This window comes from Pelodiscus sinensis, chromosome 15, assembly GCF_052426305.1.
Source record: "Pelodiscus sinensis isolate ZL-2025 chromosome 15, ASM5242630v1, whole genome shotgun sequence".
NCBI lineage: Eukaryota > Metazoa > Chordata > Testudines > Trionychidae > Pelodiscus > Pelodiscus sinensis.
The window spans coordinates 40629822-40645116 of NC_143066.1; the positions used below are offsets into that span (position 1 = coordinate 40629822).

The window sequence follows — 15295 nt, forward strand, 5'->3', positions numbered from 1 at the left end:
ACACAGCCCAAAAGTGTATGGGACATGGGAGTTTCCTGCTAAATATGCTTACTATCTCTCATCCTTAACACATGGAATTTGGTTAGCCAATTCAAGTACAGTATACTTGCTTTAACACTGTCACCAAAAGAACATACTGATGGAAAACCTTAAATTTTAAGCTATGACGATGCCCAAAGAAGCTATTTTCTAAGGATGTGTCTATACACAAGTATTTATTTCGAGATCATGTCAAAATAATATCCAGCCGGAGACTTACTCTGACTGCTGTAACCTGCATTTTACAAGGATTAAGGGAAGTCAGAGAGTGCTCTATTTCAAAATAAGTGCTATGTAGATGTGCCAAAATTCAAAATAAACTACACGATTATTGTAGCTCAAGTTGCATAGCTTATTTTGAGTTTAGCCCTGCTGGGTAGAGGTATCCTAAAGAGGGCCCACAAGCCATGGCTTTAGTCCTAGGTGTTAACTGCCATACTTCCAGAATGAGCTAAACACCACAGACAACGAACAGTTTTATAAAAATATATTTTACACCTAAATCAATTTAGGATAAAAGCCCTGTAGCTACAGTACTTAACGAAAACCACAATATCCTTTCCAGAGTCCTTGGTACTGACAAAGCTGTTGGAGCTATATCCTTCAGGAAAAATTTAACACTGATTTAAAAGTACATAGCCATTTCTTCACGTCTTTTTCTTTTTCTCTGAACTTGTAGGTTTAAAGATTTCCTTTAAATTGACCCAGACTCCTTGAGAATAAATATTTCTATAAACAATATGCCTGTCATGGGGCTCCAATGCCCGACAGCAAGAACATTCATATCTTCTAGATTTATACCATTCATTGGATGTTTGGTTAGTTAAGGCCAGGTACAGACTGAAACAACAATATGCCCCCAGGACCAGAGAGAGGACAACAACAAAACCAAGCATGAAGACAATCCTAGGAAATGTCAGGAACAGGTGCTGCAAAGAGATAAAAATAACTTATTTGAAATCAGTATATAAAGTCCTATTTTAATACATTTCGATTTAGCTCTGTTAACCACAGTACAACTGGCACAGAGATGGTGAATCCCATATGAAACCTTTAAGGTGGTTGTGAAGATAGTTCACAAACATGGATGAATGTATCTGAATGCTAGGGTGATGGGTTGCATTCAAGACAAAGAAGTTAACTTGGGATTTGAGGGTTGGCCAACAGAACTGTTGGTGGGCTCAGGGAACGGAATGTACAGGCAGTCCCCAGGTTACATGGATCCGACTTACATAGGATCCCTACTTACAAACGGGGTGAGGCAACCCCGCACTAGCTGCTTCCCCCCAGCAGACCAGGGAGACGCGGAGCGGCTTTTCTCAGCAGACACCTCAGCTTGAGAATAAAGGACTGAAGGAAGTGAGGTGTGGGAGAATAAAACTGAGCTCTGGAGAAATGTTTGGCTAGAGTTTCCCCTACAATATGTACCAGTTCCGACTTACATACAAATTCAACTTAAGAACAAACCTACAGTCCCTATCTTGTATGTAACCCAGGGACTGCCTGTATAGATTTCTTCCTGTCACTCAGCCATGATTAAGATAGCTTAGTTGGCTCCCAAAAGGACGTCTTCCTTTCTCAGCCAGAAGTTTGGTGACAACACATGGAATGAACATTGCAGTAGTCGGTATCAAACAGAAGCCTCAGGGCAAGGTTTCTAGAGGGAGGCACAGGACTCACCAGAAAGAAAATGATAGTGATTCAAACTCTCAAAAACTCACTTGAGTGTGAGCAAAAATACTGGCTCGGTCACTAATCTGTTTTGTGAGCATGAACACACACAATTCTTAAACCATGACCCCTCTAGACCAAAAAAAGTTAAATATCTCAAACAGTAAATGAGGCTGTGAATGATTTACTCTACACTGCACTAACATGTATTTAAATTAATATTTATAATACTATTTCTATACAGATCAAAGATCTGTTGGATATAACTTAGAAATTGAAGAAATTGCCCTTCGAAAATATTTTTAAAGTTCCTTTGCATGATTGTGCCTCATAATTAGCACATCAAACAAAGGCTCACTCCCCCCACAAAACACCAGAACTGGACCTACTGAAAGATTCTCAAGAGATGAGACTATAAAAAAAAAAAACACCTCTTTGTTCAGGCTACAAACCAAGAAGTAGGTTAAAACTCAGACATTACACTTAGTTTACCTGAATAAGAAAGAGAATATCAATGGCATGCTCTTGCCCCTGATCGTCAATGTAACTTCCAAGCATCATATTAGATAGCAGTACGACTTGGATCAGAAATGCTGCTGTTACGAATGCAAGGTCTGCAGCCAGGGCAGTCACAGTGAAGAGGTAAAGGAGGAAATATCTTATATTGAAGGCACCAATGCAGTTGTTAACCCACACGCAGTGGTGATCAAAACGATGTACACAACTGTTACATACACCTGGTCAAAAATTAAACACAAGACAACACAATTATTTGGGTTTTAAAGAAACCAATGAGATTTCTTTTATACAGCTTAGTTTGGTTTTTTCCCCAATAGAAATACAGGAACATGACCAGCATTTGCCATTCAGATAGGAGAATAGCGATGTGCCTGACACACATGATTAGTAATTGTGGTTTGTAGGATATAGCCAGACTTCTGTTTCTTCTGAAGGAATCTTTTGTGGCCAGGAATCTCAAGAGGAGCCAAGGAACGTTCCCCAAATGCCTGAGTTACCATGGATGGTAAATTAAATGTTTCCTTCCCCCCCACCTTTTTTTTTTTTTTTTTTTTTTAAAAAAACCACCAATGTGTGCCTCTTAAGGGTTAAGCAAATAAGGATGTCCCTAGCCTTTGTTTGACAGAAGCTGGGAATGGATTACTTGATGATTACCAGTTCTGTTCATTCTAAAGGCACCTGCCACTGGCCACTGCCAGGAATATGGAGCAAGATGGATATCTGGTCTGACCCAGTGTGTCCAGTCTTATGTTCTAAATACGATAGTTTCAGATAACATCACCAAGAGAAACTTAATATTTAAACATCAACAAGGATTAAAACAGTTCCTCTTTTATTCTCCAGCCCAGCGAGGAGCCCAGGGATCAAGGTTTCTCCAGTAGTGCTACCTAAAACATCATATGGAATGTACAGAGTAGGGATGCAAAAGGTTAACTAGTGGCTGGAACAACTCCCCACCTGTTATGGGCAAGGGGCTGCTCCAGCCCTGCAGGGGACAACACCATAGATAGGGGCTGCTCTCATCCGGGGCCAGTCCCAGCACAGGCGCTAGGAGCCAGCAGAGCCACCCTTAGCCGCAGCCCCAGAGCAGGGCTGGAGGTGGGAACCCATTGGGCTGCTCCAGCAGGGTTGGAGTGGTCCCCAGCCTGGATCCCACTTAGGTTAAACTAATCTATGACCAGTTAACCTACTAATGTTTAACTGTTAAACCAGGATTTTACATCCCTAGAGAGAGTACAGTTCCCTGTTTCATTTTAAGTGACAGGGATATCAAATATAACAAGAAAAATGCACAATCCTAAACTAAAGTCTAAGCAGATAAAATCTTTTAATTTCACCCTCAGTTGCTAAGCAGGATCTAACTTGACTTCTCAGTATTCCTTTGTCTGAAGTGAAGTGCCAAAGCTAAGTTAAAAGGTTGCTCTGCAATTTATTCCCTGAAGCTAATCAACATATGGTCCCCAGGCTAACATTTCCAGAAATTTGGGGATCTCCAATAGAGTTGGTTAGAAACAGCACAGACAAGTTGCTGATAATCTTGATTTGAAACCTCCTGAAAATGAGCAATAATGCCAACTATTTTTGCACTAATTAATGTGTATAACTAAGTTAAAGGCAGGTGAATTGTAATTAGCAGCAGCAAATGAATCTGGTGTAAATTGTTTTTTAATATAGAGACTCTTACTGCAGTGTTTAGATCTGGCTGGCTTTTCCACGTTGCAGGTAGGACACATGATGTTCTTTTGAAACATTACTCCATCATATGCGTAAGCCTTAAGAAATGACTCCTGATTTGATTGTGTTACTGTACCTATAAGAAAAACAACACTATAGCAACAAGCTTCCCCATAAAGAAGTGCTGTTACGGTGTGAGGCTGTTCATGCACTTTCAATTTGTACAGAAGCCCATTTTTGGTGTTACTCCCCATGACACTATCCCTTCCAGAGAGAGTCACAGAATATTGAAGTTTTTAACCTGACAAGAGAGGTTAAAAGAGACTGAAGAGAGATTAAAAAGACAGGGCCTTTTCATCTTAGAAAAGAGGAGACTAAGGGGGGATATGATAGAGATACATGACTGGTATGGAAAAAGTGAATAAGGAAAAGTTATTTACTTATTCCCACAATATAAGAACTAGGGGTCACCCAATGAAATGAATACGCAGCAGGTTTAAAAACCAAACAAAAGGAAGTTTTTTGTCACTCAGCGCACAGTCAACCTCTGGAACTCCTTGCCAGAGGATGTGGTGAAGGCTAGGACTTTACCAGGGTTCAAAAAAGAGCTAGATAGATTCCTGGAGGTTAGGTCCATCAATGGCTATTAGCCAGGCTGGGTAGGAATGGTGTCCCTAGCCTCAGTTTCTCTGGAGGTGGGTGACAGGAGAGGGATCACGAGGAATACCTGTTGTGTTTCCTCTCTGGGGCATCTGGTATTGGCCACAGAAGGCAGACAGGATACTGGGCTGGATGAACCATTGATCTGACCCAGTATGGCCATTCTTACGACAAATCCCCCGAAACAGAAAAATCAAAGCAAAGGCTATGAAGTTTGCCAACCTATGAAATAACAGTTATGACGACATTAGAGCTTTGGAAAGCTCTACATATACATCATATTTCCTGGATCTCTCTCTAGAGCCCACTCAAAAATACATTCCTGGTTTTCAACACTCTCCCAGGACTTTTTTCACTTCTCTGACCTCTTGTCACATCAGCCAGGATCAACTCTGAAGCAATCAATCCACCAGTGGGTCGATTTAGCGAGCTTAGTGAAGCCCCACTAAGTTGTTCACCAATCACTCAGACGCCGACTCCGGGAGCAAGGTAAATAAGGAGGGTCTACAGGACAGTTTCTCCCATACACACAGCACGGTGTAAACCCCATGGTAAGTAGATGTAAGATGCATCAACTTGAGTTATGCTACTAATGCCACTCAAATTTTGTAACTGATCAACTTTTCCACGCAGTGTAGACCTGCCCATCTTTTCCTGACTCGCTCACTCCCAAGCCAATCTATACAAACAGCAGGGCAGTGACTGGCTAATGAGGACTCAAACTGAAAGATGAAATGATTTGACCAAGGTTGCTAAGTAAAATTAGTGAGCAACAGAGCCAAGAATCCCCCCCACCCCCTGCCAATTTTCTGTTGGGACTACCAACTTCTCTGATTTAACCATAATATTTGATTGTTATGCAGAAATGCAGTATGTGGTAAACATGAATATTCCTGGCTTTGGAGAGTGTTACTAAAATACACCAAAAGCAATTAGCCCACTTTCCTCTTTATTAAGAGCTAATTATGGAAAAGTGTTATTTAAAAAAAAAAAAAAAAAAAAAAACAAACAAACCCAAAAGCCCAATGCACAGCTTTTTTTTTTTTTTTTTTTTTTTTTTTTTTAAGGGCAAGCGCAGAGAGTATATTTCACACTGTTTGTTACTTATTTCTACACTTCTTATTTGGAACATTAAAGCAATGGGGATCATTGGGGGCATTTCTTATCTACCATCCTGTGGAATTAATCATCAATCAGGCATGACACATGCAGCACCTCTGGGCAATTACATGATACCTTGGGTGGCTAGAGAAAACACCAGATCAAAAGCAAAATGACAATTGCCCAATAAATGCAACAATTCACAGGCAATATGAACTTACCAGGGTTGGTCACAGAGCACAGAATGAAAAAGCCCATATTCACAGCCAGCAGCACATATGGCAGCAGAAGGTAATGAGTGTCAAACTCCAGCTCTTGGCAGTAGCCAAATATTTCCCAACTGTATTCACCAAAAATTGTCACTTGTAAGGCTAAGTGCAGGACAATGAACAGGCAGCTTCTGTAATGGAAAGGGAGGGGAAAAGCTTAATTCACAACCAGTGCCCTAAACACAAGATAAGCTTCATTCAAGAGACATTTCAGGCTCATACTAAGAGCGAGCTGCTACCGGGCTCACAGTCAAACTAACTTCTCTAACTAGGATTCCATATTGATAGCATGCAGCCTAACCAACTGCTGTGTGCTCTTATTTTTTAACCATCACCATAATACATCTTTCCCTAAAAGCGTAAGGAGAAATGCTGAGGCTGGAGTGCCCAACATTTAGCCAACTGGCCAGGATCGCCCTGGGTACCTCCTGGCCAGAGCCTACACCTGGTGGCCCATACCCTCCTGCATCCCAACTCTCTTCCCCAGGTCACCACCCCTACTCTCTGTACCCCGCCTTTCCCAAGGCACAGTTCCCTCCCAGACCCTGCACTTCCTCTTTCACTTCTCCAAGCCAGAATCATCTCCTATACCCATACTCCCTCCTGCACCCCAATCCTCTGCCCCAGGTCTACACAAACCCTCTGCACCCCTCTCCCCCAGGTCACAACTCCCACCCTATTACCCCCCTCCCACACCTTGCCCCCAAACCAAAATCCTCTCTTATACCCATACCGCCTCCTCCCAGATCCTGCACCCCAATCATCTGCCCCATGTCACAACCCCCTCCTTCACCCAAACTCCCTCTCAGATTACAGACCCTCTCCTACACCCAACCTCTATCCCAGACCCAGCACCGCCTCCATAAAAAAGCGTGGCCCTTGCTCACTTAACATTTTGGAATAGCCCCCCCCATCAAATTACTGCCCACCCCTATCTAAGAGCAATCTCTCACAACTTTTTTTGGTACCAATGGGAGGCTGCCATCAGTAATGATCAGAAATAGTTGAGGAAAAGGATGTCAAAGAAAAAAAAAAGAAATGTGGTACCGTGTATGGAAGAGCCTGTGAAGCATCCTCTGTGTTGGTCTTTGAAGCCATGTTGGGATTATAAATGAAGATATCTGGAGCAAATGAAGACACCATGTAATCTGAACTGCACATCACTTTCACTTTGTGGTAAAAACATCCAACATCAACAATATTTCTATAGCACCTTCCATCTGAGGATTTCAAAGGACATTGCAAACATTAGTTCATGAATCTCTCTTACTTCCTTTGAGGTGAATACCTTTATAACCACTAAATGGAGGGTGAGGAGAAGTGATGCAGAGAAGCCAGATTTTTAATGGCATTTAGGCATCTAAAGATGCTGACCGGGTGTTCAGAAGCACCTAATTTTCAGTTGTTTTTTTTCCGTCCAGAACTTACCAATTATAATTGGGGAAATTATGGGAATTTTAAAGATCTATTTGAGAGCTGAAAAAAAAACAAAAAAATTAAGGTGTTTTGTTCAAAAGGAAAGAGTATCATGCAGCTTTCTAGGTCTATTTTCAGCCTAAAGATTTAGCTCAAAAGAAGAACTTCAATAGAGTTGAGTGAGTGTGTGAAACTGAAGGGTTATAATGTAAGTTAAGAAGTGAATAGGAAAGCTATGATACTGCTGAGAATATCCAGTTTGATAGCTTCATGTTTTTTTAATTGTCAGTTCAAAAACTACCACAAACAAGGAAGAAAAAAAGCTGCCTGTCTGTTTTCATTCAGACACATCTTTAGCACAGTCAGTGCTGTGGAACTGTCTATATTGCTATAGCAACCCAGCTCTCCACCAATGGCAAAAAGCACAACAGCAAAACAGAATCACTTTATGTGGGGGGAAAAATGGCACTAGGGCGTTTTATATTATATGTGATGACTACAAGCCAGCTGAGTCAGGCAGATTTGGGAGGGAGGGTACCTATTCCACTTTTAACGAGTCTGCCTCATACTACAAGACAGTTCATGGAAAATTTTTAAAAATCAGGGTGCTAAATGCTGCTGCTAGAGGGGTATTAGAAATGATTAGATAGAAAAACAATCCTCTTATGCAACTTTTGGAATCTAACTTTCAATTAACGGTTTGAAAATGTGTTTATTGTGCTTTATCACTGCATCCAAGAGAGGACAGAAAGATACCACATTCCCTCCCCCCCATGTAAAAATTAAGGTGGCATAAGAAGCTCTTATGTTATAGAGAGCTCTCCCCTGTGCACCATTGCCGTAAACAGTATTCAAGTGAAACCAAAGCAAAAAGGTTCTTAAGGGTGGTGCCTTTCCACGTGATGATTATGGAAACAAAAAGAAGAGAGTTTGAAAAGAACTATATACAGAACACAACCATCTCCTGGCAGCATGGAAAAGAGAACAGTGGGATGGATGTTGACCTGTCAAAGAGCTAGAAACAGCTATGGTGTGTCTAAGTACAGTAATTTTATATTGTTCAAAATCCGTATTTTGAGGTGCTTAAAATAATACAACCAGTCACACCTTCAACCAAATTGTTGGTTTATGCATTTTGGACTATAATCAGAAACTAATTTTTTAAAAGACACAGTTTAAACATAAAAATCCCTTTAAAGTTACCCTGTAATTGTTTAACTTGTGAAAATATCAATTTTATTTGTTAGATGAAATGTGAGTACTTCTTTCACAACATAAATGGTATTTGTAATATTTAGTTTGTTGCATACACAACACAAAGATTTTTTTGTAATGAAAACATAACATCAGTTTGCCCAGCTCCCCTTACTTGCAAGAAAAGTACAATAAAAACCAAAAGCTGTTCATAATCATCTAAATAATGATAAATGTGTCCAGTTACTTCACTGACTTTTCATTCTCCTTTCCCTTCTTACAGAACTTTGCTATTTGTTTCCATTTAGACAGATTTAAGAGAAGAATATTTCTTTATTATTGTTTTATTTGCAATAGACACTCGTTTTTTTAATCCCCTTTTAACAAAAAATGTTTCACATGGCTAAAATTATTTTTTCTCCTGATTTATTAGCATATTCTGGCAAATATTATTATATACATAGTACCGAGTAGCATTTTTAAAATTTTTATTAAAGAATTTGCAGATGCATGACCCATTTGCTATACTCTCTCAACTAAAACAACCCGACAATCATTTTCATGTAAACTACATGTATTGTAAATGTATGGCAACTCAAAGCTTTCTTTTCTTAATAATTATTTTGCAGTGCTATTGAGAAAGTGTAATTTTTAAATTACAGAACAGCAAGTTCTGTTCTTACCCCATAGAATAGTTTTTCCATGAAGCAACAACATTGGTTTCAACTTCATTTGATGGGGGGGTTCAGAGTCCTAGTCATTTTCATTTATCCTCAGTACAGGTTCAACACAGTTTGCTGTAACACAAACTTTTCTGTCAGTCTGCCTCACCCCAAAGTAGAGGAACCCCCACATCAAAGTAAGGGAGGGGGATCCTGTCTCCATGGCCCACTCAGATTTTGGTGTGTCTGGTGAGATTGATATATTCCGTTTTATATTGATATATGCGCCATCTGTGAACTGGAGTGACCTCATTTCAGATAGGTCATTTAGGCTACGTCTATACTGTGCACTGTTGTGCAAGAAGATATGCAAATGAGGGCATGGCAATGAATATTGCCATGCCGCATCTGCATACCTAATGAGCCGCCATTTTTGAAGAAGGGGCTTTTGTGCAAGAAGGAGCTGTCTACACTGCTCCTTCTTGTGCAAAGAACTCCTCTTGAGCAGGCGCCGTTCTTCTTGAAAATAAGTGGAAGATCGGCTCCTGCGCAAGAGGGGGTTTTTGCACAAGAAGGAGAAGTGTAGACAGCTCCTTCTTGCGCAAAAGCCCCTTCCGCAAAAATGGCAGCTGATTGGGTATGCAAATGAGGCACGGCGATCTTCGCCACACCTCATTTGCATATCTTCTGCACAGTGTAGACATAGTCTTAGACTTTTTTGTCACCACTGGCTGGGTTAACATTTTTGTGCATCACTGTGTGCAAGATGCCTGACAGATGAAAGACACTGCATCTCATTCCTGATCCTAGCTTGTATCTAATTAGAGGGCTATTGATACAGCAACATGGAAATGTATGGGGACCTCTCAAAACCATTAAATTGCTACCAAAATTCCTTGAAAAACCAACATCCCAAAGAATACAGAAGTTGTTACATGGAATAGACTCAATCCCAGTACCCAATTCTTTTCATGCAGAAGCCAGCTGCAGGATCCACTAGCAGCAGATTCTCCCTTTTTCTTCTCCCACATCTCCAGCCTCTTCTGCCCAACCCTCTCTGCTATTCCACCTCTCACTTCTTACATCATTACTGCTCAAGAAAACCATATTGGTCCTGCTGAGAAAAGCCCCACAACCAGCGGAGGATCGGTCAGGATTGCCCCCCAAATAGATTAGGAGTAGACTGATCTGTTTTCAGTTCATTATCTGATATATGAAGGTATTGCAAGAAACACACGTACAGTCATACAAATGATGTCCCTTTTCAGAAATGTAAGTGTGGCCAAGCCAGTCAGAGAAAGACAAAGCTGAAAACCAGAGCCTCAGTTTGTGCTGGCTGCATTCATCCTCAAAACTGGGAAGATGACCATGACATGAACATGACCAATGTTAGACTCCTTACCTGAGTTATACAACTGAGGCCTCTTGCAGGAAAACTCTCTTTCCTTCCTGAATAGATGCAGACTAAAACAATACTAGCCAGAACTAATAGCAGATAAATTATGAAGAGAGATAAAAAATCCATCCTGAGACCTACAACAACAAAAAAAGCAGTTTATTGGTGCTGCTCAGTGCTGTGTGTACCTCACCTCTATGCTCTGGTATCTGGGATTAGGAATTCTACACACTGTTTAACAAAGCATTAATAAAGAGTAACCAATTCTGATGGAAAGATGTCCTGGAAATCTCTACAAATACTCTGGCATGTCACAGTCGGAGGTGAAGATTCTAGTTCAAAACATTATGTATTTCTACAGAACTCTAATAGTGTGCATGAAGCATTTTACAAAGTACATACATACAAACAGTTGAGAAGAGAAAGTAATTTACTCCAGGTTGGACCTCCTTGGTCCAGCACTGTTGGGACCTGACTGGTCCTGGATGAGGGCCCAGGGGAGATAATTTCTAGTCCTCCTGCTGTTGGCTCCCCCCATTCACCCACACCCGTGAGCTGCATGCTGGACCCAAGCTCAGCTGAGCTACGCATCTCCCACGCCACACAGCGCTGGGCTCCAAACCCTTCCACCTCCTGCAGCCCATTAGGGCCATGCGCCCCCTCCTCCCACATAGCACCGGGCTCCCAGCCCCCCTGCAGCGTGCCAAGACTCTTTGATCTTGGAAAATCCATGGTCCTTCCAGACCACAGATGTGGCCGGACCAGAGAGTTCCAGGTTTATAGAGATGCAACCTATAGAAGGGAATTGAAAACTATTTATCTGCTAAGACTTCAGGGCTTGAGTTACCTTTGCTATTAAGGGGGGGGGGAGATCAGAATCACGTACAGCCATTAAAAAAAAACAAAAAAACTACCTCATTCCATAACTGGCACCAGCCCCTCTATGACAGTACAATCCATTTGCATTTACACACAGTCCAGCATAATAGGGCTCAATGCAGATTGGGGCCAATGGATGCTACTCTAGAAAATAGCAGCAACAATAGGGGAAAAAAACTCAGAACCTTGAAGTCTAGACAAACGAATTGGTTTTCATCTTTGCTTTAAAATGTACTCATCCACACTTATCACTCTTACCTTGCCTTCTTTTTATTTGTCATGGCCACCAGTTGTGGTTTGTCTTTTACTTGGACTGTAAGTGATCGGGGCCTGGAACATCTTTCTATTTGATGGTTATACAATACCTCGCACAATGGTGCTCCAGCTGGGGTCTATGACTGATGCCACTGTGTCAATAATAGTAGTTGTCCTTTTAAAAAAAAAAAAAAAGGACAGATATTCTAGATTGTATTTGAAGAAACATTTCAGTTCCCTTCCAGCACCAGAAAGCACAAGCAGGAGAGTTGCCCCAAGTGCTGTTCCAAGCTTGATGAGGGGCCACAGTTCTGCACGGCCCTGACAAGCCACTTTTTCTATATTATTTCACTCTTACACCACTAGACCCAACCACATCAGCGGCTCATTTAATTGCACATCCACTAATGTGATCTATGCCAGCAATGTCCCTCTGCCACATATACTGGCCAAACTGGACAGTCTCTATGGGAAAGAATGAGTGGACACAAATCAGATATCCAAAAAGGCAACACACAAACAGGTTGGAGAACATTTTAACCTGCCCAGGCACTCATTAATGGATCTCAAAATCACTGTGTTGTTTCAACAAAAGACAGGACTATGCAGCACTTTAAAGACTAACAAGATGATTTATTAGGTGATGAGCTTTCGTGGGCCAGACCCACTTCCTCAGATCAAATTGTGGAAGGAACTTGGCATGACCATATATACCAAAGGGATACAGGCCAATTCCATAAGCCAAATACACAGGGAAGCCTTGGAACTTTACTTCACTTACAGGTTTGGGACCCATCACAAAGGTGTGAATAAAGACATCACCTGGCTAGCACACTACCTTCCACATCCTAGTAAAACAAAAAAAGCAGTCATGTAGCACTTTAAAGACTAACAAGATGGTTTATTAGGTGACGAGTTTTTGCAGGGCAGACCCGCTTTTGTTGTTTTACTAAGATCCAACTAACATGGCTACCTCTCTGTTACTTTTCCACATCCTAGTGCAGTGGTTCTGAACTCGTTTCAGTCCGCGGACCACCAGGCCAATCAAAAGATTTTTGTAGATCACCTCCAGCACATGTAGCATAGGACCAACGACACAGCAACTGCTCAGCACAACGGCGGAGCCACAGACGGAAGTTACTGGCAACACAACACAGTTGTGTCCTTGGGGACGCTATGGATGACGCGCTGCGTGCATGTGAACACGGTGTAAGACAGCCTGATGACGGCACCTGCTCACGCCCTGTGACTTTGGACAATGTTCCTATGAACCACCGAGAAAGTCACCATAGACCACCAGTTGAGAACCACAGTCCCAGTGACTTAACCAACCAACGGGAACTTAAGAACACTTTGCACCTTCTCTATCAGCTTCAGGTAGCATGAACACTACATCTACACTGGCAGCTTCTTGCGGAAGAACAGTCGTTCTTACGCAAAAACTTGCCAGCTGTCTACACTGCACGAGCGTTCTTCCAGAAGTAAATTTACAGTACAGCGTTGTAAAACAGGGCTTCTACCAGAAGAGTTATTCCTCTCCCCACAAGGAATAAGCAAGAGTTATCATAGAATCATAGCATACTAGGACTGGAAGGGACCTCGAAAGGTCATCAAGTCCAGTCCCCTGCCCTCATGGCAGGACCAAATACTGTCTAGACCATCCCTGATAGGCATTTATCTACCCTACTCTTAAATATCTCCAGAGATGGAGATTCCACAACCTCCCTGGGCAATTTATTCCAGTGTCTGACCACCCTGACAGGCAGGATCTTTTTCCTAATGTCCAACCTAAACCTCCCTTGCTGCGGTTCAAGCCCATTGCTTCTTGTTCTATCCTCAGAGGCCAAGGAGAACAAGTTTTCTCCCTCCTCCTTATCACACCCTTTTAGACACCTGAAAACGGCTCTCCTGTCCCCCCCCCCCTCCAGAAGAGGCCAGTGTAGACAGGCAACATGCATTTCTTGCGCAAGAAGCCCCTATGGTTAAAATGGCCATCGGAGCTTTCTTGCACAAGAGAGTGTCCACACTGGCACAGCTGCTCTTGCACAAGGGCACGTGGCCGTGTGGACGCGCTCTGGGGCAGGAGTTTTTGCACGAGAACTTTTCTGCAACAGAAGCTGCCAGTGTAGACGCAGCCTATGACCCCCCCCCTCCATTCCCTGTGGACGCGGCCCAGTAACAACTACAGGCAGCGGAAGAAGGGGGGGGAGGTGCCGCAGCAGCTCAGGTCCCGGGCGGGGCCGCCCCTGCGCGTGCAGCGTTTGCACTTGCACACTGACCGCCCCCCCCGGGCGGGGCCGCCCCTGCGCGTGCAGCGTTTGCACTTGCACACTGACCGCCCCCCCCCGGGCGGGGCCGCCCCTGCGCGTGCAGCGTTTGCACTTGCACACTGACCGCCCCCCCCCCGGGCGGGGCCGCCCCTGCGCGTGCAGCGTTTGCACTTGCACACTGACCGCCCCCCCCCGGGCGGGGCGGGGCCGGCCCCTGCAGCCCGGCGCGATGGGCTCCCCGCGTCCCCAGAGCGCGCGGCGGGGGCAGCCCGGCGCCCCCGCGGGATCGCCAGGCGGCGGGGCCCAGGGGACGAGTCCAGGCAGGGCGGGAAGCGACGGGACCCGGGCTGGCTCTGAGGGTGGGGGGGGACAGGGCCTCACCGCCAGCGTCGCGCGGGGCCCTCCAGGCCCAGCTAATCGAGCAGCCGGCCGCTCGGGAATCGCTCCGTCCCCGAGGGGCCGTTGCCTAGCAACCGGGAGGCTCCGAGGCCTGGTACGACACCGGAAGTTCCGCTTACGCAGCGGAGCAGGCGGGTTTTTGAACGCCCGCGGAAGTGCGGCCAGCCCAACCGGAAGTGCGTGCGGGGCGGCCTCTCGAGAGTGAGTCCCAGCGGCGGCGTTGCCATGGCAGCGGCCAGCAAGCTGTGGGGTGTTCGCAGCCCCGCCCCTCCCCTCGCTGGCCTGACGGAGCATGGGGCGCTGCCCGCTGTGTGATGTCACACACCCCTCTCCCGCCACTCGCTGCATGACGTCACATCTTGCTGTGCTACCGCCAGGCTGTTGCCACCGCTGCGTGAGGAGGCCACAGCCCACGGCATCGACAGGCCCCCCCGCCCCCGGCAGAAGGGAGGCCTCGGACTCTGCCAAGTGCTGTCCCACGATGGGAAGGACAAGGGCGCGGGTGCTGGTGGCGCAGCCTCACCCCTTGGCTGGAAGTAGCAATAAACCCAAATCCACGGTGTCTGCCTTCAGCACCCCTGCCACAAAAATGGTTTCCGCCCCCCTGGACACAGGGGTGAGCCGTCACGCAGGGATGCTGCAGCTACACATACAGGCTGACTTCACTTGCGGCTGGCCCACACATTTGAATGGAGAAATTGGACAGAGACTGCATCCAGCGGGCAGAGTGGTAGCCAGGAGTACATGTGTAAAGAAGTGAGAAATGTAGCCGTGTTAGTCTGGTGTAGCTGAAACAAAATACAGGACAATGTAGCACTTTAAAGACTAACAAGATGGTTTATTAGGGGATGAGCTTTCGTGGGCCAGACCCACTTCCTCAGATCAAATAGT

The 15295-nt window shown here is 44.4% G+C and overlaps 1 protein-coding gene across 3 annotated transcripts; it reads right to left on the reverse strand.

Annotated features, from left to right (window-relative positions):
• Positions 1 to 509: 509 nt before the first annotated feature.
• On the reverse strand, positions 510 to 14570 carry ZDHHC4 (zDHHC palmitoyltransferase 4). 3 transcript variants are annotated; one of them, XM_006133824.5, is made up of 9 exons: positions 14387 to 14570; positions 11739 to 11910; positions 11516 to 11624; positions 10608 to 10738; positions 6981 to 7054; positions 5886 to 6064; positions 3914 to 4039; positions 2203 to 2447; positions 510 to 968 (listed from the first exon to the last, which is right to left on the reverse strand). In XM_006133824.5, exons 4-9 carry the CDS (start codon positions 10728 to 10730, stop codon positions 687 to 689), a joined length of 1029 nt encoding a protein of 342 aa, XP_006133886.3. In that variant the 5' UTR covers positions 10731 to 10738; positions 11516 to 11624; positions 11739 to 11910; positions 14387 to 14570; the 3' UTR covers positions 510 to 686. The 3 variants fall into 3 exon arrangements, with proteins under 3 accessions (XP_006133886.3, XP_006133887.3, XP_089625456.1); XM_006133825.5 differs by lacking the exon at positions 11516 to 11624 and having other exon boundaries at positions 14387 to 14568; XM_089769330.1 differs by lacking the exons at positions 11516 to 11624; positions 11739 to 11910; positions 14387 to 14570 and adding an exon at positions 9227 to 9340.
• Positions 14571 to 15295: the final 725 nt, after the last annotated feature.

Coding starts and splice junctions, on each gene's coding strand:
- ZDHHC4 (XM_006133824.5), bottom strand. CDS start 10,730: ATGGATTTTTTATCTCTCTTCATAATTTATCTGCTATTAGTTCTGGCT. Junction 7,055..10,607: donor GCCTCAGTTGTATAACTCAG/GTAAGGAGTCTA, acceptor CATTTGCTCCAG/ATATCTTCATTTATAATCCC. Junction 2,448..3,913: donor AGCCAGATCTAAACACTGCA/GTAAGAGTCTCT, acceptor ATTTTTGACCAG/GTGTATGTAACAGTTGTGTA.